The sequence below is a fragment of the Talpa occidentalis genome, unplaced genomic scaffold (assembly GCF_014898055.3).
Source record: "Talpa occidentalis isolate TD23 unplaced genomic scaffold, MPIMG_talOcc4v2.1 talOcc4.13, whole genome shotgun sequence".
NCBI lineage: Eukaryota > Metazoa > Chordata > Mammalia > Eulipotyphla > Talpidae > Talpa > Talpa occidentalis.
In genome coordinates, this window is record NW_023601322.1 from 38,446,065 (window position 1) to 38,472,681 (window position 26,617).

The following is a 26,617-nucleotide window of genomic DNA, read 5'->3' on the forward strand; positions in this document are numbered from 1 at the left end:
GTTTATTTCCACAGAGTTTATACCTCTGCTAGTTTTTATAGGAAAGCTAAGTTCACTGTGTACTGGGTGATTTTTGCACACTTTACTAAAGGGGCACATCTTTTTATGGACCAATTTTCATTCTTTTGTTCTTCCAGTTCTTTTTCTGTATTTCCTCTTAGCTTCTTTTTGACATTTTTATTGAGATACCATTAGTTTACAACACTGTATATGATTTAAAGGAATAGGATCACCCCTTTTGGGTGTATGCTACCTTTTACCATACATCTTCTTGGGACAATGTGGGCTTCATTTTTTTCTACAAAACATACCACCACCAAGGATAAAAAAAAAAAAAAAGAATACCAAACAGTACATCCTAAATGCATAAATATATGTCTTTGTAGGTACAAAGCTATTTTTGAATTTTTACCACCACAATTTGCTTAAAGAAGCAATAAACTAGATTTTATACAACAGGGAAAATATATGTGAGTATATACACACATACACATATGTGTATTTAAAAATCAGATATGGATTGCCCTTTAATTTTAGTTGGCAGAAATATAAAAGTGCAAATTCTGTAAATAATTGACTCACACAATATGTGACAATAAATCTAATTTTCTGTGACATCTGAAAGTAACAATTCTATACTCAGTTCAGTACTTATGTGTCATGTGCTAAAATAAAAAAAAAAAAAAAACCTAACCTAGAAGATAAAATCTTCAGTATAATAACCACAAAGGTGACTATTACATTATTATTAGACCATGCCTCCATGTGTGTTGATGTATAAAAATTGTGCTGAGTACATAAAATATATATTAGATAGTTCTCTCATCATAGGCACAATCTAATACAAAAACATATTTATCACTTATAAATGAAAAGATCCATTTGAGAGCTTCCAATATAGGAAAGGGGAAGAATGAGTGACGTCAACATAAAAAGGCACACGTGGATGCAAATAATCCTGCTTATATGATTATTTTCTTCAGCAGAGGGGGTAAAGAGCATTTTACACCAAGCGAAATTACCAGGCAGACTACAGTAGTTCACAGGCTTTATAAGTCATGGCACGCAGGCCAGGTAATTTTTAAGAATTCTTAACTCAAAATAGACTTGGATTTCAGTCAACCTGATAGTATCCTTGCATCGTGGCTTTGATATTTTAGAGTCTTCATCTACCCCTTCTCCATGTCCTACTGCCATGTGAACACATGCATACTAGGGCTAAATGCACCAAACCTCTGAGAGACTGCTCTAACTATTTAAGAGAACCAGCTAGAAGTTGGTACAAAGATGTCTACTCCTTAACGTGGGTTAACCACAAACTTATTTAAAACTCTCAAAATCTCTCTGGAGAAATAAATTTTTTTAAAGCTCTTAATGCAGAACACTTTTTGAAAGAATTCTAAAGTATAGGGTTTATGTAATCTTTGAATAGTGAATAAAAGTTTGAATAATATTTAAAATGAAAATTCAAGTATGTTTAAACTGAAGAACTTCCAAGATTCAGAATGTTCCACAATTGTAACCAAGAAGTTTGCAACATATATTGCAATGAAGAAGACAACAAAATGGCTTGAGCCACATGTGAAAGATTCATAATGTTCTTCCTTTCAGCATTGATGAAACCAGGTGGCTAATATTTTTAGACACCAGTTTTTCTCTTCAGAAAGCTTCTACTAAGCTCACAGATCTACTCATTCACTGAATGCAGGATAGCAATCTTTTCTCTTTAGCCAGAAGCTCAGACCAGTGCAAAATTCATAACATGAAGAATTTCCATGTGAATTAATACCTTGGAAGTGAGGATACACAAATTTTAGCAAAGTTATTGAGGAAGGATCATTTGGAAAATGACCACTCCCTCAAAACTAGACTAAGTAATTAAATCTGCCAACATTCTAGCTGCTTTTCCCAGGTCTTATTTTGAAAAGAAATATAAAAGTACTGACATTGCAAGAGATCATGCTTCTGCCAAAAGGTTATGTAAATAAATGACCCTAAAATGATTGTCTTTTGCTCAATATAATTTTTTTCTTAAATTTAACCTTAAGACTGAGTCAAGTTAGTCACACAATTATGGCAGAAATATGCGAAAGTGACAGAAGTATTTATACTCTTCAAAACCCACAGGTGTGCAATACTAAATAAAGAAGTAAACTGAATGACAATAAAACTTTGTAATGAAGAATTGCAAAATAACTTTGACCTCCTTTTGTAACACTGAATAACCTGAGTGAAGGGAAAAATGATTAAAGCCTGGTAATAGAGCACTTAGCAAACCCTTTGCCATCAAATATTTTGAAGCAAAAAGCCATATGTTCATTCAACAATAACCTTTCCAAGGAATGAACCTTTTGAGGAATTCGTATCTCAATAAAAGATTTCCAAATTTTGGTAATTAGACAATTTTTAAGAAAGAAAAACTCTTTAAAAATATAGGTATTATTTGTCTAGTTTACAGATGAGGCTTTCTAATTAAATTAGCAAAACAGTTACACTTTTGGTTACAAAACTACTTGCTTCTATGTGGGTAGCTTTCAATGGAAAAGAGTGTTCATCATTTTGAAATATTTTGTATATAATCTGAAGATCAGTGTTTCTGGCACAAGTTTATGCTTTTTAGCATAAACTTGTGATAACCTATTTTTATTTTACAATAAGAATATTCAGTCCACAGTGAGAGAATTGCACCCTATTCATAGTTCCACCGATAAGCCACATGAAGTAGGATAAGTTAATTAGCTTTTCTTTGCTTCAACTTCAGTGTCTGAAAAAAGGGGAATAAACATTATCTGTGCTGCTTTTCACAGGAATAGTTTGAGGATAAAGTAAAACACTAAAAAGCACTTTTATTTTTTTTCAAAACACAATATAAATGCTATGTCATGATATTGTTAATAATTTTACAGGTACCTTTTAGTGTTACCCCCCAGTCAGATGTGTGCTTAAGATTAGGCGTTCCTATAAGAACATAGGTTGAATAGTTTGATTGCATTTTAAAAATAATAAATCACAAAACTAAAATGTTTGAACAAGGTCACTTAGCCCTCTCCCCAGGTGGTTAGTTTATATTACTATTATCATCAGTATTATTACTTTTTAGGTATATGTTTAAAAGAGGAGATCTTTAATATGTCAGCTTAAATGGAAAAATGTGTCCCTGGCACAGGTGGTTTTCAGAAGAAAAGCCGATCTTCACAAGAGCTGTGTCCTCGGTTTTTATTTTAAAGTGCAGAACCTGGGTGGGGAGGGACAGAGTGGGAATTCCAGGTCTGTCACTGAGGAACCAGCTCCCTCAGAGAGGCTAGAGCAGCATGGATGCGGACATGCAATCTGTTTTCAAAGTCGTAGCCAGAGAAATCCTCCTGTAAAACCAAAGAAAGACATTTACTGACTCTGACCTGAGTTTTTGTAATACTGCACTGTGAACTAGGCTAAGTTTTGTATTTTCCAAAGTAAAATCCCTTACATTTCTACTAAAGTTCTCAAGTTCACTTCATTTTCTAAGCCCCAAACCTCAAACTTCTTGTTCATCTTTAAAATGCCAACCACATGTCATCGATGTTGTTGGAAAACTTTCCTCATGTTAGTCATGAAGCACTAGTCTTAAGCTCTGCTCAACATGAGCTGCTGCTTGAAATTCTTAATCCTAAGAACCTAGTTATGAAATCAAGTTATTTTCCCATGCAAACAAGAAGCATGTTCATAAAACAGGATGAGCAAGTTCATACTGATTTTTTATGATCTTGGAAATTGCACTTAAAGTCAAGTGCTCACTGATTCAATTAGTCATCACTTTCCCTTTCCAGAAATATTTTCAACTAGAACAACCATCTCACAAAATTCCTTGAATTCAGACTCCTGTGTACACTACAGTGGATGAGGAGAACCACTTGGAAGATGTTGATTCAGTAAATTACCTTTGCTTGAAGAAGTAGAGTTCTGCCTCTTGCTACAGTCTATGAATGGAAGAAAAGATAAAATGTCTTAGTATCTATAATATGTAATTACATATAGTCAAGCAGAAAATGCCATAATGGGGTATGTTAATTAAAACAATTCATAGTAGACAAAGAGATGAGTCAATTGCTCATTCAAGTATAATGACTCAAATTTTCTTTCATATGAAGATACTTACAAGTTTACATCTAGACATTAACTGAAAAATAATTTCATAATTTTCACTACTATCCTATGAAATATTACAACTGGGAAGAGTTGTCATGATTTAGGTTAAGATCTCACTAAGTAACCTAAAATTAGTGATAATTAAAAGGCTTATTTGGAATTAGTAAGTTATATCTCCTTTTGAAGGCGTTATTAAGTGAGAACATCAACTTTTTTTCCCAAAAACAGAACAGTGTTGTTATATTTTATGTATATATGTTAAGGTTACACAAAGAGTAAAAATGTCCTTAAAATAAAGAACATCTTATGAGGAATTTCTATCAAAATTCATAAAACTGATTTTCTATTTTTGACATTGGAATTCCATATGAAAAGATTTACCAACTAAAAGCATATCTTTGGCAAAGATAGGCTACATATTTTTGGGTTAAATTAATATCATACTTCTGTTGATTTAGTTCAACCTTTACTGGGTCCAACATCTTTGAAAGCCAAGTTGAATTAACTAAACATTAGAATTTAGAAAGCCAGTATTTCATAACTGAGTCCTAAAAGAAGGTATCAAGCATATTTGGGCATTACTGAAATGCTATTTTAAAAAAGAAACAACTTCCCTTTTACACTAACTTAGATATATACTTAAAAAATCCCCAAAATTGGTTAATAGAAACTGACAATTAAAAATTTTTAAAACAATCACATATCATTTTTATCTATTTCACTACATCTTTATTAAATTAGTAAGACATATACTGTTTATCCTGTTAGTAGGTTAGGAAGAAGGTATCTGGTTAAGTAATTTAACCAGAATGAGACACTAGAATAAGTGGCAGAGCTATAATCATAATGGGATTCTTTGTTCTTCTGAATAAGCACACTGCATCATATCACATCATTCTAAAAAGGCAATGATTTTCCCTCAAATGAAACTTTATCTGAAATTTAATTTGTAATTAATTCTAACTCTAGATAAAAAGTATTTGTCCTTCAACTCTATTTAAAGATAGGATCTTTAGGGCCTCTCGGTGGCGCAGTGGTTGAGCACTGGCCTGCGAATCTGCCCGCAGCCTCTGCAGCGCCATTTGATTCCGGCCGACTGGCAAGGGTCCCACGTGGCACACAGACCTCTCCCGCCACGCCCGCAGCTCCCCTCAGCAGTGTGTTTCGTCACTCTGCCTGTTCTACTCCCTGTTCTGGCTCTGGTGAATTCTCTCACCCTCCCGCGCTTCTGACTGTACCCAGTGCTTGTATAAATAAATAAAAATAAAAATTAAAAAAAATTTAAAAAAATAAAAAAGATAGGATCTTTATCTTCTTGGACTCATTTTACATGAAATCAAGGAAAACAAAACAAAACACTGCACTCAAACTATTTTAAAATGAAGAGTGCTTTGTGCCTGCCTGTCCGTTTTCACATTTCTACTGATGAACATTATTTAAGAGAATACACAAAGTCTTACCTCTGGTTTGTCTAATAAAAGACATCCAAGTTCATAGCAAGCATATGGCTGAACATACAAGTTATTTTGACGACACAGCTCATCTTTAACAGCTCGTTGAAAGAACTGAAAGAATACAAATTTTGTTTGAATTTATTTACCTACCTAGCTTCATTTTCCTACCTAAGGCTCATCACATCTTCAAGAGGCTGAAAAGAAGGAACTCAGCAATTTCTGTATTCTACAATATATCAGATTTTCTCTTCTTTTGCATCTTTATTTCTTCCTATTCCTCCTCATCCATGTCTTAAAAGGCCTTTTACATGCTTGGCTGATAAACATCCTTCAGAGTATGCTATTCACTAGTGAGTCCAAATTGTGCTACTTAATTTCCAGTGGATATACCAGCCTCCACTGATTTATTGCTAAGAACATCTTTGCATCTCAAAGTTTGAACTATCGCACTTTAATAGTTAAACAACATATAAGCCAAGAACCATCCCTTATGCGTGTCTCAACTGTATCTTGCTGGTATTTACGTATATGAAATATAGTTATTTAGAGCTATGGAATTAACTATCATAACCCCACATTAAAGGTTAATTAAAAATTATAATACAAGTACATCAATGGTCCAGGATTTAAAGGCCAAAAGACTATCAGTATACATGAACTCTTTCATAGAGCACTCAAATCAATACCACAATACACTTTAAAAAAAAATCGCTCCAAATATCTGAGAATATGCTCCTTTTTCATACATGTCCACAGCATATCCTAAAACATCTTTCTAGATCTTACCTCCAGCACTGCAGTAATAAAAGAGAAGTGAACGTGCTGATGTGCCTGATCATCTTTGTTTTTTCTAACCATGGGGCTTCACTCTACTCCTTCAAAACTGTCCATCCCTCCTCCTCTAATTGAGACTGTCATTTTGAGAAATAGCTAATGCCAGCAAAGAAGTCCATCAGTAAAGAGGTTTACTATGAATCTGAAGTTACATTAAAAACTACTATTAACCACCATCAAACTTCTAACAGCAAATAAAGTGAATAAAAGTTCACAATGCAGTAGGAAGGTTAATGCTAATACATTTAAATTCCCCTTACTCAAGGAGCACAAGGGATTGAGGTGATGGTGCACGGGTGCACTGGTGAAGGAAATGCTATGGGGACTACACCTGAGGGAGTGGGGGGAAGCAAATATTGTTTAAAAATGAACAATGATGTAAAAAAATATATTAAAAAAAATCTTAAAAAATTCTCCTTACTCAGAGGCATGCACCTAGCCTCTTTTCAGTTTATTTTCCTCCACAATGACAACAACATGAACTGCTTACCTGAACAGCATCTTCTGAGTTTCCGAGACATTTGTGAATGGCACCAAGAAGCAAATACTTTAATCCCACAACAGATGAATCATCTACTTCATGACAAGCTTAAAGAGAAGTGAAAACAGCAGGAGAGAAATACATTCATTTAATTCTCTAAATCTGAAAGTTAAGAATTTCATTGATTAGTGTTGGTGACTTCTTCAGTTCATGATTCTGCTCAACACTTAAAAGCTTTTCTCCCTTTCCTCATCCACTAGTGAGTATCCTTAGCAAAAATAAAAACAAAAACAAATATATCAAACCTTACAGTGCCAAGAAGTCTCAAAATTGCATCATATTGTTACTAAGTGAAAGAAGCCAACCTGAAAAGGCTCCACACTATATGATTCCAACTATGACATCCTGCTAAAAACAAAATTATGGAGGCAGTGAAAAGATCAATGGTTGCCAGATGTCTGAGGGTAGGGAGGGATAAATCATTGGAATTCAGGGGATTTTTAGGGCAATGAAACAACTTTGTATGACACTGTAAGAGTGGATATATGTATTTGTCAAATCCCATAGAATCTACAAGATAACAAATCCTCATGTAAACTATGGACTTCGGGTGGTATGATGTGAGTGTTGGCTCACTGGCTGTGCTAAATGTACTGCTCTGGTGGGGGATATTGATAGTTGGGAAAGTTGTGTGCATGGGGCAGTGGGGGAGGGGATATGGGTGAACACCAGACTTTTGCTCAGTTTTGCTATGAACACAAAACTGCTTTAAAAAATTAACGTCTGGGGCCTCCCTGGTGGCACAAGCGGTTAAGACACAACCTATGAAGCTTTCCGCAGCCACTGCAGCACGAGTTTGATCCCCGGCCAGGGAGCTACCCACATGGCACAGCAGACCTCTCCTGACTCGCCTGCTGCTCCCCTCAGCAGTGTATTTCAGTCAGTCTGCCTGTTCTGCTCACCACTCTATCTCTGGTGAGTCCTCTCACTCCCCGCATCTCTGGTCTGTACCCCAGTTCTTGTATGCATAAATAAATAAATCTTAAACAATTAATAAATAAAAATTAAGGTCTGTTAAAATAACGATATTAATTTTAAAAACCATGCAGTGGGTGCTTTTACATGTTTGTATGAGGTACTGCACTTAGAGAGGGCCAGACCTGATTTCTCCACTTCAAAAAGCTTGCCATCTACTGTGGAGGACAGACATTCCTATTGGAGGATGACATGAAGTTTCCAAGGAAATGAAAAAGGTGGAAGTTGGAAACAATGATAATACAGACATTGAGATTTGATAAGATCTTATAAACACACACATATCCACAGTGCTATATATACATAACAATGTAGGCGTGTGTGTGTGTGTGTGTGTGTGTGTGTGTGTGTGTGTAAATATACATACAGAGCTCAAAGTTCCCAAACAATCAGAAGTAGTTGGAAGAGCTGGGTAGAATGGAAAGAAGGTAAAGGTACAGTGTGCACCTAGAGAAGCAGCAGATGCGTCTACAAGCTAAGGAGAACAGCTCCAAAGAGAACTTCAAAGAGCTTAAGGCAGCAGCATTCAGGAAAGGGGATGCAGTTCATTTGCTCACTTACTCATTCATTGAAAATCTACTGAGCACCAACCACATGCCAGTCGGTTCTAACCGTCTGAAATTCAGACATGACAAAACAATCCTGCCCTCAAGAAAGGAGCATTTTACCAAGAAGACAGACAATACAAAGGAACAGTACAATATGATGTAAAAGAAGTGTATTAAGGTAAAAAAATAAAGCCAGAGAGAGAGAGAGAGATAAGTGTCAGAAAGGAGCAGTTTAAGCCTCACTGAAGAGTAATGTTTCAGTAAAGACACAAATGGACCCTGGGGTTGGGGTAAGAGCATCTGCACGCAAAGAGAAGAGAAGAGCCAGTTCGAAGCCATTGAGGCCAGTACGTGTCTGTTGTGTTCAAGAACTGGAAGGAGGGGTTTGGCTGGGCCTGGTGAGCAAGGGGAAAAGCAGTGAGAAGCAATGGCACGGAGATGGTGCAGTGTCCAGACTGTGGGGCATTGTGGGCCACTAGGGGACTTGGGTTTTTACTTTGAATGAGGTGAGACCACAGAGGGTTCTGAGCAGCAAAATAGCTATTATGAGACTTAGGCTTGTTTTTTTTTTAAAGTTTATTTATTTATGAATACAAGAACTGGGGTACAGGACAGAGGTGCAGGGGGTAAGAGGATTCACCAGAGACAGAGTGGGGAACAGACCAGGCAGAATGACTGAAATACACTGCTGAGGGGAGCAGCGGGAGAGACAGGAGAGGTCTGCTGTTTGGGCTGGGGATCGAACTCGTGCTGCAGAGGCTGCAGATAGCTTCACAGTGCTGTGCTTAACCCCTTGCGCCACCAGGAGGCCCCGAGACTTAGGTTTTGATAGGACAGTTTGGGTGCTGTGCTCAGAGCACACAGAAATATCTTTAAAACCCAGGGAGAATGCAAAGGAGAGGGGAGAGTGGCTGGGAAGGGTGATGAACAGCACAAATAAAGATTATGAGAATTCAATTTAATTCTACTGATGGGAGTTACAGGTGGCTGACAACTGAACGTACAAAGCTGTGTGGGGTTGAAGGAAAAGTTTAATAGATGAATATGATCACGGTCACCCAGGACCAGTTTTTCCTGGAACTTACCTTTTTCTACAAAGATTTTCACTGTATTCTATATAGTTGAACGAATTTGAATCATTACTGCTTAACACTGGTGAATGAAATAATCTAATTAATAGCTCTCAGAACTGGGTGGACATTTAACCAAGACATTAAAGAATTATCTCACTTTTATTCCAGAGCCTAGCTCCCTCTCCATGACTACCTGCTTGTTGTTAGTTTATTTTGCAACCTGGGAAGAAGTTCAGAGAATATTTAAGTCACTTTACATGATAATCATTCTTGTGCCTGCCAATTACTGCCTACTTATATTTGCATTTGTGTTTTAATTAGCTGTACGTACATGATCCTGCACTTGTGCATTAAGAAAGTACTTAAATTTCTTTAGTATTCCTTTGCATTAGACATTGGTAAATAGTCTAGACTTTCATGTGTTTAAATTATGCATATCCTTTTTAAACAAACATCACAGAACCTGCACATCCTTTCAAGTAGTCTCCTTAGGAGGGTTGCCTGTCTACTCTAATTACAGGCCCCGCACAACTTTGGGAGGTGCATTACTTTGATCTCTGGAATAACAACGTTTATGAAAGTTTTGATCTACAAAAGTGGACCTTTTCCTTTTGGGTTTTTTTTAAATTTTTTTATTTTAACATTTATCTTTTTTTTTACATTTTTTAAGACAATATTTGCTTCCCCCCACCCCCTCAGATTGAATCCCCATAGAATTTCCTTTCCCAATGTACCCGTGTACCATCACCTCAGTCCCCTGTGCTCCTCCCTCCCTCCCTCTCACCCCCTTCCTCCCTCTCACCCCCTCCCTCCTCCTCCCCTCCTGTCTCTGGTTTATAATTGTCTGTTTTTGCTTTGTTGTGTTTTGTACTGTTGTTATTTTTTTTTACACTGATGTCTTATTTGGTTCCCCTGTATTCCTGTTATAAGTGAAACCATCCAATATTTTTCTTTTTCCTTCTGGCTTATTTCACTGAGCATAATTCCTTCAAGTTCCATCCATGTTGCTGTGAATGGCATGAGTTTATCTTTTTTGATTGCTGAATAATATTCCATTGTGTATATATTCCTTTCGGTTTTATTTTTTTTGGGAAATAAGCAAAAAAAATCTGCAGGGAAGTTTGATGATAAAGTAAGTGATGCCATGGGTGAAACTGTATTTGGGCAAAAATGAGTGATAAGGCGGAGAATCTGACACATTTTCTCCAGTAGCTAACAAACTCTTTGGGGAATAAATCCAAAATATTAATGCTGAACCTTTATTGGAAAAGGGCATCCTCTTTGTGAATAAGAATACATTTCCAAAGTTATTCATCTTCTGGTAAACCATCTTTTGAATGTCTGTTTTAACTTTAACACTGCAGCCTCATGTGGAATCATATGGTGAGCTGCACGGTTTTAGTCTTTCTGCACTCCCAGGAAGACAAAGCTGTGTGTAGGAGCGGGAAGCTCTCCTGGCAGGGCTAGTCTGGCCAGAGAGCAGCTGCACCCACACTCCTGGGGAGCCATCATGTCATGTCCTGCATGTCCTGGTCCTCAGTTTCCTCATGAAATGGGTATGGCAATATTGTCTGTCCTTCCTACTTTCCTGCGCTGGAGTGTGGAGCAAAGAAAATAATCTTTCAGACAAGAAAGAGTTGGCCATTTAAACTAAGAAATATTACAGTGTTTCTTTAAAATAGGGCTCTCACACAGTCCTATTTTATTTAAAAATTTAGTTTATTCTCCTTGAGAACTTTTCCTACAACTATAATAAAAATGACCTTAAAAAGATTATTATAACCTATGTTTTTATGGTTTTTTAATATTTGAAACAAGGACCTCCCCCACCCCCCCAAAAAAAAAGGAAAGAAAGAAGGGCCTTTCCCCTGGTGGCGCAGTGGTTGAGCGCTGGGCTTTGACATTGGTAAATAGTCTAGACTTGCAGCAGCCTCTGCAGCGCCAGTTTGTTCCCCGGCCGCTGGCGAGGGTCCCACCAAAAAAAAAAAAAGAAAAAAAAAAAGGACCTCCCCGGTAGCACAGTGGGTTGAGAGCAGCACTGTGAAGCTGTCCGCAGCTTCCACAGTGCCGGTTCGATTCCCAGCTGGCCAGGGAGATTCCCACGTGGTGTGGCAGACCTCTCCTGTCTCGCCTACTACTCCCCTCAGCAGTGCTGTCGGTCTGTCTGCCTGTTCTGCTTCCGCTCTGTCTCTGGTGAATCCTCTCATCCTCCTGCCACTCTGGCCTATACCCCAGTTCTTGTATAAATAAAAATAAAAAAAATCTTTAAAAAAAATTTTGAATCGCAAATACAGGCATCTAATTACACTCCTAGGCATTTACTTAAGAGAAATAAGCATGTACAGCCACATAAAAGACTGTACACTTATGCTGTACAATTTCTTTGTAGCAATTTCACTCAAGATGGGTAAAAACTCAGGCCTCCTGGAGGCCAAGGGGTTAAGTCTCAGTGCTATCACTGTCAATGCCTGATAGTGGACCTTTTCCTTTGGCTTTGTTTTTTGAGAAAAAAGTACAAGACATCTGCAGGGAAGTCTGATGATAAAGTAAGGGATTTCATGGGTAAGACTATATTTGGGCAAAAACTAGTGACAAGGGAACTAACCTTGTCACTAGTTAGTTAGTTCTAGCCAGGGAACTAACCCAAATGGCACAGCAGACTTCTCCTATCTTGCCCGCTGCTCCCCTCAGCAGTGTATTTCAGTTAGTCTGCCTGTTCTGCTCCCCACTCTGTCTCTGGTAAATCCTCTCACCCCACCCCTGCACCTCTGGCCTATACCTCAGTTCGTCTATGGAAAAAAAAAAAAAAAAAAAAAAAAAAAAAAACCTTTAAAAAGATGGGTGAAAACTCAATGAACTCCATACATTAATATCTGTATTTTACTGTCTGTGAATCACTTATATGAAATGAAGGGCTTTAAGGAAAAAATACATGCTGCCAGCCAACCTCATGAGAACAGATATAATAACAATTTTAATCAGTAGACATTGCCATACACTTATCAAAGAGAGCAAGTTTGTACATTGCACTCCTTCCTGTTCCCATCACTGAAGAGACTAATTTTCTTAGTCACTACACCTTTTATCCAGGGGTGGCAGACTTGTACTTTGAACCAGACAATATTAATGAGAAAATGTAAGTAGCAGCATTGGAAAAAACAAGGTGGAATGTATAGAGTTGGGTTCTTACCTTGACTCATTCTCTGTAGGTTGGGGAAGGAGCAGTTGGGAAGGGCTTTCCACAAGTACAACACTTCAACAGACGCCAGCACGCATAGCACTTTGGTTGGGGCTTGCTTCCGAAATCTCTCCGCCTGCAGGTAGACAGAATAATCAGGCTTCACTTTTTGAAAACAAGTTCATATGAAGAATATACTCTGGAGACATTTAAAAGTGCACAGTTCTTTTGTGACAAGAATGATCCTCTCCTATTAAGCGAAAATAAAGATTTCTATAAAAAAACTTTGCTCTCTAATTTTTAGTGTTATGGTAGATATGCCTTCATTCATTATTCAACTCAATCTACTATCAAGATCCAGAGTATATTCTGAAAACGGGGGGATGAAACTAAATTCATTTCAGTTGAAATAGCAGAAAACTATAAATGTCTGTGACATATAATAACTCAATGTGTTTATATAGAGGGTGTCATACTAAATGTGTGTTAGTTGTGGTTTCATTGACTTTTTTGCTTTCCACTTGGTCCCGGTTCTCTCAGTTAGCATTCCACATTATAATATAGTTTATAGTCAGATTATGTCATTAAGTGACCATTCAATAAAAATGTTTAAAATAAAATCATAGAAAACTTAATGAATTATGATACAACCCTGGGTAATTCAGGTAAGTTTTATTCTTAAAAGTCTAGAATAAGGGCCTCCCTGGTGGCACATGGGGTTAAGTGTCAGCACTCTGAACCTATTGGCAGCCACTGTAGCACGAGTTCAATTCCCGGCCAGGGAGCTACCCACATGGTGCAGCAGACCTCTCCTGTCTTGCCCGCTGCTCCCCTCAGCAGTGTATTTCAGTCAATCCCTCTGTTCTGTTCCCCACTCTGTCTATGGGGAACCCTCTCATTCCCTGTCCCCCGCACCTCTGGCCTGTACCCCAGCACTTGAATGCATAAAGAAACAAAATAAATCTTTTTTAAAAAGTGGAGAATAAATTATGGACATTATGCCCACAGTCTGGAGTCTTTCTGCTGGTACATTTGATGCACAATTTTGCTTCTGATTAGGTCAAAATGTGATGTGTTCACCATATTGAGAACCAACAGTCTGCCTCTCTCACACAGGTTTTGCCAATTTGTATTCTCCAGAAACTACCAAGCTCTTTAGACAGACACTTTTCCTCTCCAGATATGCTCATTAGCTCTGCAGGGTCTGTAACGCTGCTACTCATCCAAAACTACAACAACTGCTTTAATTATTTGCAGCAACACAAGCACTTTCTATTCAGAGCAGAAGTGTGGCCATGGGAGCAAATCCTCTCCAAGTGGAGAACTGCATTTTGCATGGCAAGTAAGGCTCCAGCTTTGAATGATTTCCTCAAGCCTGTGCAAGGCAGCACCAGCTACAGATGCCCAATGCCACGATACATCAGGTTCCCACATACCTTTTTCACTGAGAACTGTTCAATCTGATTGTTTTTCCTTTTGAAGAGTTTCTGAACTTCTTTGAAGACAATCTGTGCCCCATCCACATCACCGGTGGCGCCCTGACAAACTGCAAGAAACCATCATCGTATTCTTAAGTATTAGGGGAAAATGACACTAAGCACTCCACACCCAGGTGGATGACATTTGGAAGATGTTGCCAAAGAAAAAATGGGAGTAACTATTTTTAAAGACTCTTACACAGAACACTATACCATCCACCCATCATTCCATTTATTCAACAATTATTTCCTAGGTGCTGAGTTGCCAGAGGTTTGGAGGGATGTATGGGAAAGCCGTGGGCCTAATCCTCTGGTTGGAGAGATTCTCACACCCCACAAAATCCCCAGTTTGCAGTGTGGTTGGAGTCCACATGGTCAAAAAGTAGACTGAAAAGGAATCTAGGAAAGGACAATGAGGAGCCCAGAGGGTCACGAGAGTGTCACAGCAGAAGGAGACTGTCCCTGTGCCTAGAAGGAAATGAGTTAGTCCTGCACAAGGTCACGCGTCACCGTCACCTACAATCCATTGGCAAGCTTGTGAAGAAGAAACACACATATTTGCACTCTGATGAAACTTAAATTTTAGCTGTAGAGATAAGACACATGCAGTCTCCACTACAATGTGGAGGGTGATAACAGCCTTTAGAGGTAGAAAATCAAAGTGTTTTTGGAAAAGTTCAGAAAGAAAAGAGATCATTTCCCTTTGGAGTGATCAGGGACGCTGTGAGGACCAAGGCATAGAATAGAGCTTTGGGGGATGGTAAGATTTTGAGAGTCTGCAGAGCATCTTCACCCCACCCAGAGTCCCAAGCAAAGTGTTAATCATAGCCCCTTTGCTATGTCTGTTTTTTCCCTTCTCCAAACTTCACACTGATTTGAGTCCCACCTTCTTAATGAAACTTTACCTACTCTTTATCATCATCTTCTCAACCCCTAGGGCACCAACTTCATTTCTAGTAGTCTTGTTAGATGTCTTTGCCACGCACTGTTTTTCAATCACTGGTTGGCATACCCATTGATTTGCTAGTTCCTCCTTCTTTATTCAAGTACCCCTACAACTAGGTGGTTGGTCCTGCCCTCTCATTTTTGGGCTAGATCAATCAGAACACAAGGCCAGGTAATGTCAAAGGTAGACAGGTTGCAGCTGGGCCACTGAAGCAGAAGCAGCAAGGTTTGGGAAAAGTTGAAGGCAGTGAGGTGATAGGAAAGTCCAAAGTTTTCTACTGGGCACCAGAGGGTTTAGGCTAATATTCAAAGGGAAGGACAACCCTATATACAGTTACGAGGGACGCCCTAGTCCAGCTTCGGGGATCTAAAACCATCCAAAATGACCTCACAGCCCAAATATTTAAAAAAATTAGTGATTGTTTTAGAAATCAACCCCATCAAGTTAAAGATCACAGAATGCAAAGGTGCAGAAAAGTTCAACGACTTGCCTCAGGTTACACAATTAACCAATGAAAACGAAGAAGTTCTGTAGCTTCTAGCTTGAGGTGCCCCTCAAATAAGTGGTATCCTTCTCAGAATCATGTGAAAAAGAAAAGAGTGAGCAAACAAAGGAGAGTGAAAACAGAAAGATTATGAATGAGGCACAGTGATAAATAGTAACAGTATCAGGTATCTCAGCCAACCTTTCAGATCTGCTACACTAAAACCCCTAATCCCGTAGAATACATTACACCACCTTCTCCCACGGACACTTAGAGACAGTTGAAAGCATGTAGATGTGTGAAGGCTTGTGCATATCTGGTCTGCCTTAAATCTGAGACCTAAAGACAATTTAAGAAGCTGGGCTCTTCCATTAATCTAAGTTTACGCTACAACCTGTAAGTGACATTTGAATCTATTTTTAGCAACTTTTAATTACATGATTTCAAACCCAGAGAAGAGTTGCAAAAGTAATACAAGGATATGACTCAGCAATCCTATTTCTGGATATATATATATCCAAAGGAATGGAAAGCAGGGTCTCAACAGACCTGTGTTCATAGTAAGCATTACTCAGAAAAGCTAAAAGGTAGAAATAACCGAAATGTCCATCAACAGATGAACAGGTAAATAAGATGTAGCATGAACATACAGTAGAGCATCATTAAAAGTGCATGAAAATTCTGATACAACAAAAAATATAGATAAAATTTCAAGACATTATGCTAACAGAAATAAGCCAAACAGATACAAAACTTTCTGTATGTTCTACTTACATGAGCTACCTAAAAGTCAAATTCATAGGGATGCAAATTAGAATTGTGGACCAGGAGGTGGAGGGGTGGGGGCGAGAAGTTGCTGTTTAATAGATGCAGTTTCTGTCTGGGATAACCGAGCTTTGGAGATGGAGAAGTGATGGTTGTATGACATTATGAATGTTACTCAGGAGTGCCACTGAGCTGTACCCCTAAAAATGGAAAAATAAATGGCTAACCATGGTAGGTTTTATGCTATGTGTATTTTATGACAAAAATATACTCTAAGGAACTAAGTCCCTGGTGGCAGTGTTTCTGCTTCCCAAATCCCATCCTCTCCAGCTCTGCCTGTCCACCTGCACCTGTCCTCCACGGCCAGCTCAAAAGGCAGCCCCCCGCAAGAGGCCTTTTCTGTTGGTTTGACAAAATAATCCTTTCCTTTCCTGTTTATTCCTCATAGTGAGCTATTCACATGTCTTGTCATCTACACAAAATCCCTTGCAGAGGCAGAGAGCAGAGTCATTTGTGTTCTGTCATCATCTCCTGTAACTGACACTCTGCTGGAATCTCTAATATTTAGAGAATAAATATGTTCCTCTATGTAGCTGCACTGTATATTTCATGTTCCATGCTCAGCAAAGACTTAAAAAAAAAAAAAAAAAAAAGCTGCTCACAACTGACCGTGTGACCCAATTACACCTCAACAGCCTGTTGGGTTATGGTGCAAGCCTGTCTTCTGGTTCATACATTCTGGAATGTGTTGGGCACATCAAGGTCACTTAATAAACAGATGCTACATTTTTATCTGAAATGCCTACGAATTCTTGTGGTGTGAGACAGCATACTAGCCAGCACACTGAAAATAATCCTTTTCAAACATTGGCTGGAGAGACAAATAAACCAGATGCCTTGCAGGTACTGTAGTGAGGCATGCGGCAGCAGGAGAGCTCACATTGATTGCTAATGGATTGTGGGACTATTAATTCTACCAGACTCTAAACAAATTATCAGTTAATGGGGTTTCATTAAATCCAAATATTCAAATAAATAAGGAAATATTTTTCTTAGTTTGAATTTCAAGTAAGGGAATTACTTATGTGGCTGAAAAGGAGAGTTCATTTTTAAGAGGCAGAAAGAAAATGTTCAACCTCCTGGGTTTCTTCTTGCCACCACGGCACCTCATGCATCTCAGGGCACTGACAACTCTTGTCCACCAGATGGCAGCAGGCCTTCGCTTATCTCCTAATGCAAACAAAGTGCTCCTACGCACATCAGAAATTACAGGTGTTTCTGCAGTAATGATACGCCATTTAGAAACACCGTGTGTGTTTCAAAATCATACTGTAAATATAACATGTTACTAGTAAAATGAGGGTGGAGCAGACTACTCAAAATCTATATGAAACACAAATGTTAACAAAATTTTACTAATACGTTGATGTCTTAAAAATTCTTTCAATTCATAGTAAACCAAAAAAAAAATAGAAAAGAAAGGAGTGGGGTAAGGGTAAGTTGACACTATTTAGAGGCAGAATGCACAATACCAGGGAGACTCTCACAATAAGAATTTCCATAAGGGAGCACATGACCGACCGCGCCAGCCAGGGGAAAGGCAGGAGAGGGGGATGGTATTCACCTGAGTTGGTGAACGCTGAGTCCAGCTGCTATTCACTGCCATGCTGGGAAAATCTCAGGGGAAGAACGCAGCTTCTACAACCCCAGCCACTGTGCTCCCCTCTGCCAACGCATCTGAGCTACTGCAAGACAAGAGAGGTCAACTCACCTGCAGTTAAATAGGCGTAATAGCACTGAGACCACCGGGACTCGTTTTTCAGCCTCTCAAAGGCATCAAATGCATCCTTGAAATTCAACTCTATCATGCTGCACCATCCTAGGAAAGAAACATTTTCAGTACACCCAAAGGAAGGAGCTTCACACCCCGGCTTTAAGCAACAAATCACAGATGCTGATATCTTGCTCTTGCATGCTATATGTAAAGTTTAAAGTTTAAAGTTTATCTTTTTTCTCTTAAATTTTTTAAATGCAATTTTTTGCATAAGAAAAGGCATTTTAATTCCTCAACCGATCACACAGCATAAAAGAGAGTAAGGCAAAGGTTTCTAGGAAAACCCTCCAGCTTGCTTCCTCTGGTGGTGAGAGGACTTCAGGCTCAGCAGTACTTTTCCAAAAGCAGGCACAGAAAACGAAGCAGCATTAGATTATGTACACAGTGACCATCTCACAAAGTCCTAAAGCACTCACCTGCTCACTAATAGCTACTATTAATTCTCAAGCCCTTGTGAGAAGTAGGGAGTAATCCACTCAGAAATAAAGTACCTCCTTGCCTTCCTTCTGCAGGTTAGTAGTGGAGCCGCATAAGGACCCCATCTTTCCCAGGTCAAAACACAGTGCCACTGATGTTGTGCAAGCAGCAGCAGCAAAGAAAAGGAAAGCTATCTGATCCCCATTGTTAGTAAAAGTATCTCCCATCAACTGAGCCCCAATGAATGCCAAGCCTTATGCCAGGCACTTGATATCATTCTCTCTAATCCCTGCTCAGACTTACAAAGGTGGCTGATGGTGTGCCAAGGAGAAAATCTATGACATAGAGAGGTTTTGAGACTTATTCAAGGCCACCGGCTAGTAAAAGGGAAGAACTAAGGATCAAAAGCCAACACATACATGATGTTGCCTCCATAAAAAAGAAAATTCTGGTATCATGTGCATCACAAAATAGTTGTGTTATCTTAGAACTGCCATTTAAACTTAAGGGGATAAGTAAGTTCCACTTTTCCAGAAAAATTCCATGTTAAATTCTATGAGCTTAGACATGAAGGTGGCATATTTTAGAGTAATGTTGGGGCTAATTATTTCCATCCTATAAAAGACATCAGGGTAAGATCTGAATTAAGTGCAAAACAGAGGTGGGAGGAAGCACTGAAGCTAAGAAGCCTGACTTAGGGTTTTCCTAATTTTCCCACTGAGTTAACTTTCTAAAGGGCCTAGTGTTGGATTTAATAACTCCAACTTCCTAACATTCTGCCACAGATCTTGAAACGGTACATTAAAAAAGGCCACCACAACCATTTTGTAATATATCTATATATAATTGTTTATATATATTTAATCATTGTTTGCCAAAGTTATGTAATTTACAGAATTATGTAATTCATGATTGAAATTTTTCAAAGGTCTCAAATTCTCAAATCTTTACTACTTCAAAGATCAGCTCAGAAAACAGAGCTCCATGTGTGAAAAATATTAATGAAATTGTCTTAAAACTATACTTTTGACTACAAAAATTATTATGCCGTAGGCATTCAGCTTATACATTTATTATAGGTCAACTTAATGAAACCAGGAGAAAAAAGTTAAGTGTCTCAAGAAAAAAGCCATCATAGCTAGGTCTTATCATTCAAGTCCTTCTACATTATGGCCACTAAACAGAATTCCAGTGGAATTTAGCCTACACAAAAACATACATTTTACATGGATTATACTTCATCTGCCTCCCTAACATAACAGGCATTTAAAACCTAGTGCTGTTCATTGGGCAGCTTCCCATCTTTTAGTTTGCACTTTTCTTTTAAAAGATTCAGGAAGACAATTTTGTCCACAGCAGGCAAAGCAAGCAGCATGCACCCTGGAATCACAAAGACATTTCAATTGCCTCCCCAGGGAACTCTACTTCTTCCATCCCTGCAGTAATCTTTTCAGTCCAGGTTTCCCTTTTAATTTCCATCACTACCTCATCCAGTTCTCCTTTCTCTATCCCTCCTTCATTCTTTTACTATGTGCTATATGATGTATGTAGTTTGAGGCCAAAACTTTAAAAAGTATGAACACATTATTAAAAATGTGTGTTCTTTCAATCCAAAGTTGAGTTTATGCTTCTTAGCATAAAAAAAGCAACTGTAACACTGATAATAGAATTATTAATGTAACAGGGCTGGGCAATTTTCATGCCATCAGTAAAAAACCTCATGCAACAACTTAGGAGAACAAGTGGGGAAAATCTTAAGCAAACAGATGCTTCCAAGTCTGCTTATAAATCTATCTCCAAGAGGGGAAAAAAGGAAGGAAGTAACTAACATGTGGAGTGCCTTCGGTATGCCAGGGCATCCTGCTCATTCATGTGATTTTACGTTTGCAAGAGGAGTCACCCTAACTCCAATGGCAACTATCAGGGCTCCTCAACTTGACCAGCATCCCCAAGAGCTGTGGTTGGATCTACATACCCACCTCTCTCCTAAGCCATATCTTCTTTCCAGGTAAATAGTGGGGGAAGGAGGAGAAAACAGTTTTGAACTCTAAGGTTGTAGTTCAATACGTATTTACAAATGATTGGTTGGTTGAACATCATCTGTTGTCTTAAAATCAAATTGTTATAAAGAATAAGAATTAATTGTGAAAACAATTACTTGTGCTATGATACCAAAGTCCTCTTATTAAAAAAGGCAGCACCAGCATGCATTTCACAAAGATATAAGCTGAATAGCATTAATGATGAACAGGTGCATTAGCACTTGCATGACAAGAGCTGGACATAGGCGAGCACATGCATACTTGCATTAAGATTATTTCACGACAAGAAACCAGACAGGCATTTCATATTTACCAATTTCATACAGACAGACATGTTGGATTTCTCTCTGATCTATGGCAAGTTCCAAAGCAGTGTGGAAGGAAGTCAAGGCACTATTAATTTGACACTAAGGGGAAAAGTGAAAATAGAGTTACTGGCTAAGATCTGTCATAAACATTACAATCATAATTTGAGAGCATCTTGCCCCTTAGCAGTTGTTTACACAGTTGAAGCAGTCCAGGTTTCCAAGATTCCGGTCAGCACTGCCATGGGCCTCACAGTTGTGAGATGAACCCAAGAACAGAGATCCTTTTGCTCAGCCAGGAGATTCCAGGAGCGAGGGGCTCAGCTCATACCCACTTTCTCCAAAAGCTCTCTCTTCAAACTTGTAAGAGAGAACTTCTTGTGGTCCAAATGCTGACCTAGCCCCTAGTAGGCTGATGCCCCATCCTCCTGTGTATACCCACTCTGGCCTGAAAGACTCAGTCAGTACTGAGTGACTACAAGGTGTCAGGCCACTGGTCCTGCCCCCACACTCCTGTCCCCCAACCACCCACTCACTCTACAAACAAGCACTTCATTTGCACTTCATTTGCTATCCAGAATGCTATTCTCTGATTGGTTCTAGTTAGCAAGTCTCCTCTCTCAATTCTTTAGAAATTCTGAGGTTCCAGAGTGCATTTCTGACTTTCACATTCATCTAGCACTCTCAAGAACTCAACAGACTGCCAAATATCTCTTCTACTTCTTCCTTCCACTAAAGATCTCTTTCAAAGCTAGCCAACCTGATACCATAAGCCCTTGATAAGTACATCTAAAAAGCATCACCAGTATAAAAAGGGTTAGATTAAAATCTAAACACAACAAAGACAGGTGTTCCGTATCACGCATTCATCAAATATATGTATGTGTGGGTGTGTGTGTATATGCGTATATATATACACACACAAACACACATATATATATAGAGATATAGATATAAAATCCTAAATGCTCCAAGGATTGGGGCATGCTGAGGAGCGCTGCTGTCTGGCTCCCACCAGTGCTAGCATGGCTCTCTCTGCCCAGGTTCAATGCTCCTCTCCGTGCCCCCCTGCGTGCCTCCTCTGCGCTACCACTGCCTCTTCTCCTCCCAGGCTGGAGCAAAAGAACAGATCTCCAAAAAAAGGCTGCCAGCTACCCTGTGGACCAGCCTCCACCACATTCCTCACTTCCTCGGTGATGCTCGGTCAGTGGGGAGACCCCTGGGACACAACAGAGAACTGCTGCATCAGCGCAGAGTCTCAGGGCAGTGTGTGACTTAGAAACACTGTACATCAAATGTCTGATTGCACCAAGGCCATGGCTGGATCAGTACCTGCTCATACTCCAAAGTAACACTTCAGTCTGTTGTCAGAGAGGTTCAGGCTGCAGCCTTCAAGCCCTCATCACCATCCACAAATGCTGACAGGAGATACACATCACCTGTTCTCAAGCAGCTTAGCATCTAGGTAGAGGAAGCCCCACAGGATTGTGAAACAGGCCTGCGACTGTGAACTCAAAAGTTTCAAGCTGACTTTAAGTACATGCTCAAAATACCAGCGGCAAAAAAAGTAACAACCGTGGTAATCTTCTATGCAGTGTGTGTGCATGTGCTGTAAAGCAAGACCTGCACACGCACTCTCTCCATCCCTAACTTCCCTTTCTGGATCAACAGTTCTTTCCCTGCATCATACATATGCTCAATTTAGCATAGTTACACAGAAACCAGCATTAGGGATTTTGCTTGGCATGTACCCGCCCCAACCCTCCTCCCCGCCCAGTTTGCTAAGTAAATGACAACTAACACACACTGGATATTTCAGGATGGACACCACCAAATTGTCCCTATCTGGGTTCAAAGCATGACAGTGCAATGCCACTGTCCTTCAAAGGACAGAAAACAACTTGGGAACATTTATTGTACAACTATATGCCCAGGTGGACTGAGGCTTTGGAGCTACAAAGACGATTCAAAACAGAGCTATGAAAAAGAGGAATGAAAATAAAATCCAAGTAATACTGGAATCAACATTTCTCTTAACCCTCTCTGTGACAAGCATTAGTTCTATTTTCAGACAAAGAAACTTAAGTTCAGAGATGTTAAGTAAATTGGCCAAGGTCAACAAATTAGCAATTGACTAGTATTCATTCTGCTCTGATTGCCTCCAGAGTATGTTTTCTTCCAGGAGAGTATGTGCAGGTATGATTAAAAATCTTGAGGTGAAGGGTATTGCAGATTGTTGGTAGACCCTAATACAATCACAAGTGTCCTTAAAAGAGGCAGGGACAGAGAGGGTTAAGAAACACAAAGGAGAAGGCAGTGTGAACAAGGAGGCAGAGTGAAGCCAGGCACCCTCCAGCCTGGGAAGCTGGCCTGTACGAGGGCTTAAAGAGGCAAAGATTGGACTCTCCCAGGAGCCTCTGGTGGGCGTGCCACCTTATCAATACCCGAGCTCAGCCAGTGAAGCCGATTATGAACGCCAGTCTCCAGAAGTATGTGAGAATAAATTCAGTTTGTTACATAGCCTTAGAAAATGAAAACAATCTATTTCTTTAAAATACAAACTGAAGGGCCTCCCCTGGTGGCGCAGCGGTTGAGCACTGGGCTGCGAAGCTGCCCGCAGCCTCTGCAGCGCCGGTTTGATCCCTGGCCGCCGGGCAAGGGTCCCACATGGCGGGACAGACCTCTCCTGCCGTGCCCGCTGCTCCCCTCAGCAGTGTATTTTGTCAGTTTGCCTGTTCTGTTCCCCACTCTCGCAAATTCTCTCACCCTTCCATGCTTCTGACTGTACCCAGTGCCTGTATAAATAAATAAATGAATCTTAAAAAATAAAATATAAACTGCAGGAAAGTACCATCTACTTTTTATTAAAAGCACTCAAATAAGAATTTAAATGTAATGAGACCATTTACAGAATGTACTGACATTATCCCAAGAGCAAGCACAACTTGCTCATAATAAAATTAATTCTTATTCTGTTCTGATCATGCATTGAGGAATTAAAGCAAAGAGCCATTAAAAGAGTGGATATATATTTCCTCTTATTTTTCACCAAAATAACCTAAAATAAAAATGATCCATGGGAGCTTTTATGATTGCAAATTAAATGCACAACCCAGCAGAGAAAGGAGAATTATATTCAACTTGATACTTGATCCACAGTTTAATTTTTTTTTTAAAGTACACATGCCTTGGCACGGACAGAATATAGAAAACGGGCTAGTATGAAATAGCCATGAAGCCAAGAATTAGTACCAGACAGACTTCTCTGTGAATTACACACTGACACAGTTTATCACAGAAGCCACAGCTTTATCTGCTTCCAGAGCAAGTCATAAAGAACAAAAGCACTAGTCTTTGCCAAATTAAATGGTGCATGTTTATTGCCCAATTAAAATCAGCATAATTTATAGTTACTGCATTGTTACTAATGAGATATAATAAGTTTTTCCAGTCACTCAGGGCTTCTTTTTCTACAGGTGTATTCCTAGGCACTTTATATTCATACCAGTTGTAAAGGGGATTTGTTTTTCCATTTTATTCTCTAAGTGAAAGCTGCTGATGTTAGGAGAAAGCTTTAGATTTTTGCAAGTTGACTTTGTACATGCCACATTTATGAATTCCATTTTTTTTTAGTTTTTTCTCTTAGGTTTCCCAGGGACATATTCAAAATGATGATAGTGTTGTCCACTCTTTTCTACTATACTTAAATAATTGGCTAGGATCACCAGCTGAAATACTGGATATCAGCAAGCATGGCATGTGCATCCTTGCTGTGTTCTGTCTTTAATGAGAATGTTCTAATGTTGCACCATTAATCCATTGTTTGCTGCATGTTTTTAGTAGATGACACTTTTACCAAAGATTTCCTTTCAATTTCTAATTTGCTAATAGTTTAAAAATCTGGTTGGTAGTACATTTCATTAAATGCCATTTGAGCATCTACTGATAAAATTGTATGGTTTTATCAATTACTGTCTTCACACAAGGAATAACAGAAAAACATTTTCTGCGGTTGAACAATGTGTTTTCCTTTTTGGAATAATCCCTATTAGGTCATAATGTGGCATTTAACAATTGTAATACTGGATTTGATTTTCTAATATTTATTTAGAATTTCTATATTCAGAATGACACTGACAATTTTTGTTCAGTGCTCTCCTCAGTGAGTTTTATTATCAAGATCATGACAAAACTTGCAGATGTGCAAAATATACTCTCATTATTTTTTTCTGCTCTGGAATTGTGTACAACAAGTTCACTATAAACCCACACCTTTCAATTAAATAATTCATGTAAAATGTTTATATTACCGTACTTTAAGTTTTTACTTATAATGGACACACAGTGTAACAGAGAATATTAAATTTTGGTCAATAGTATCTAACTGTAGTGCCAACTTCATAATCAGCATAGTTTTGGACTTAGAAAATGATTGTTTTTGCTTATGTTCTCAGGGGATGTTGAAATAAATGAATTCATGTCAATAAAATGCACTTAGGGAAAGTACATTGTTCAAAAAAAAAAAAAACTTGGAAGTAAATTGCAATATTGTTTTCCAAAATTTAGAACCAAGTCTTGCAGTTAGTGGCAATTCAGCTTCTAACAAATTATTTCAGACCACCAGGAAAATGTCCAGATTCTAACAGGCATAATTAAGAACTGTTTAATACTCTACCCCAGATATACCAGTGTATGCTATTGGCCTAAAACAACACACATACCTGGAGAAAGAAGACAAAGAACAGTGTGACATTTGCAGCACTGCCCACAATAGCCAAGATGTGAAAACAGTCACTGGCAGATGACTAAAGATGTATAAATTTGTGGCATATAAGTATAACAGAACATAACTGAGCCATAAAAATCAATAAATCTTGCCCTTTGCAACATTTATGGACCTAGAGGGGATTATGCTAAGTGAAGTAAGTCAGAAAAACACAAATATACCCTATGATTTTACTCATGTATGAAATACAAAGAACAGAAGCAAACAAAACAAAAACAAAGTCTTAGATTCTAACAGAACGGTGGTTATCAAAGGGGAGGAGGGTGAAGGGTGGGAGGAGCAGGTAGATTGGTCAACTGGATGGTGTGGGATGGTAATGAGACTTTTTTGATGGTTGAGTGTGGTACATGCATTTGTGGAGAGTGACATGCACTCCTGAAACTTACAAAGTTTTAAAAACATGATTTACAAACATGAAACATGTAACAGGAAGAGTGGCCTGGCAATCAGCAACATTTTCACCCAACTTTAAAAATGTTAATCTTATATCCCCTCCGCCCCCCTTAATACTTTTCAAGTCCTTTAGAAGGTAAAGCTTTTGTTTGCTGTTTGTGACATGAGACAGACAGCTGCTGTGGGCATCATCAAAGCAGCGGACATGAAGGTAGCTGGAGCTGGGCAAATTACCAAGCCTGCCCATAAAGCCCAGAAGCTAAATGAATATACCCAGTACCTGCCACCCCAGTCTTAATAAATGATGGGCTGGACTCAGAAGCATTCCTCTCAATTGTCCGGTCAAGCTTAATAGGAAAAGGATGACTAATGAAAATGATGCATCGTAAAACCATCAGAAGGAAAGGAGAATCTTTTGTGGATCACTTGGGTTTTTTCT

General features: G+C 38.9%; 1 protein-coding gene across 1 annotated transcript in view; it reads right to left on the bottom strand.

The window, feature by feature from the left end:
* Positions 1 to 2,826: 2,826 nt before the first annotated feature.
* Positions 2,827 to 26,617, bottom strand: part of TTC39C (tetratricopeptide repeat domain 39C) — a 94,657-nt gene continuing 70,866 nt past the window's right edge. Inside the window, exons 7-14 of the mRNA XM_037508728.1 lie at positions 21,008 to 21,101; positions 18,173 to 18,280; positions 14,165 to 14,274; positions 12,741 to 12,864; positions 6,904 to 7,001; positions 5,586 to 5,690; positions 3,918 to 3,956; positions 2,827 to 3,362 (exon numbers count right to left, since the gene is read on the bottom strand). Coding sequence (XP_037364625.1) covers positions 3,273 to 3,362; positions 3,918 to 3,956; positions 5,586 to 5,690; positions 6,904 to 7,001; positions 12,741 to 12,864; positions 14,165 to 14,274; positions 18,173 to 18,280; positions 21,008 to 21,101 — 768 coding nt within the window. The 3' untranslated portion in view covers positions 2,827 to 3,272. The remainder of the gene's footprint in view (positions 3,363 to 3,917; positions 3,957 to 5,585; positions 5,691 to 6,903; positions 7,002 to 12,740; positions 12,865 to 14,164; positions 14,275 to 18,172; positions 18,281 to 21,007; positions 21,102 to 26,617) is intronic.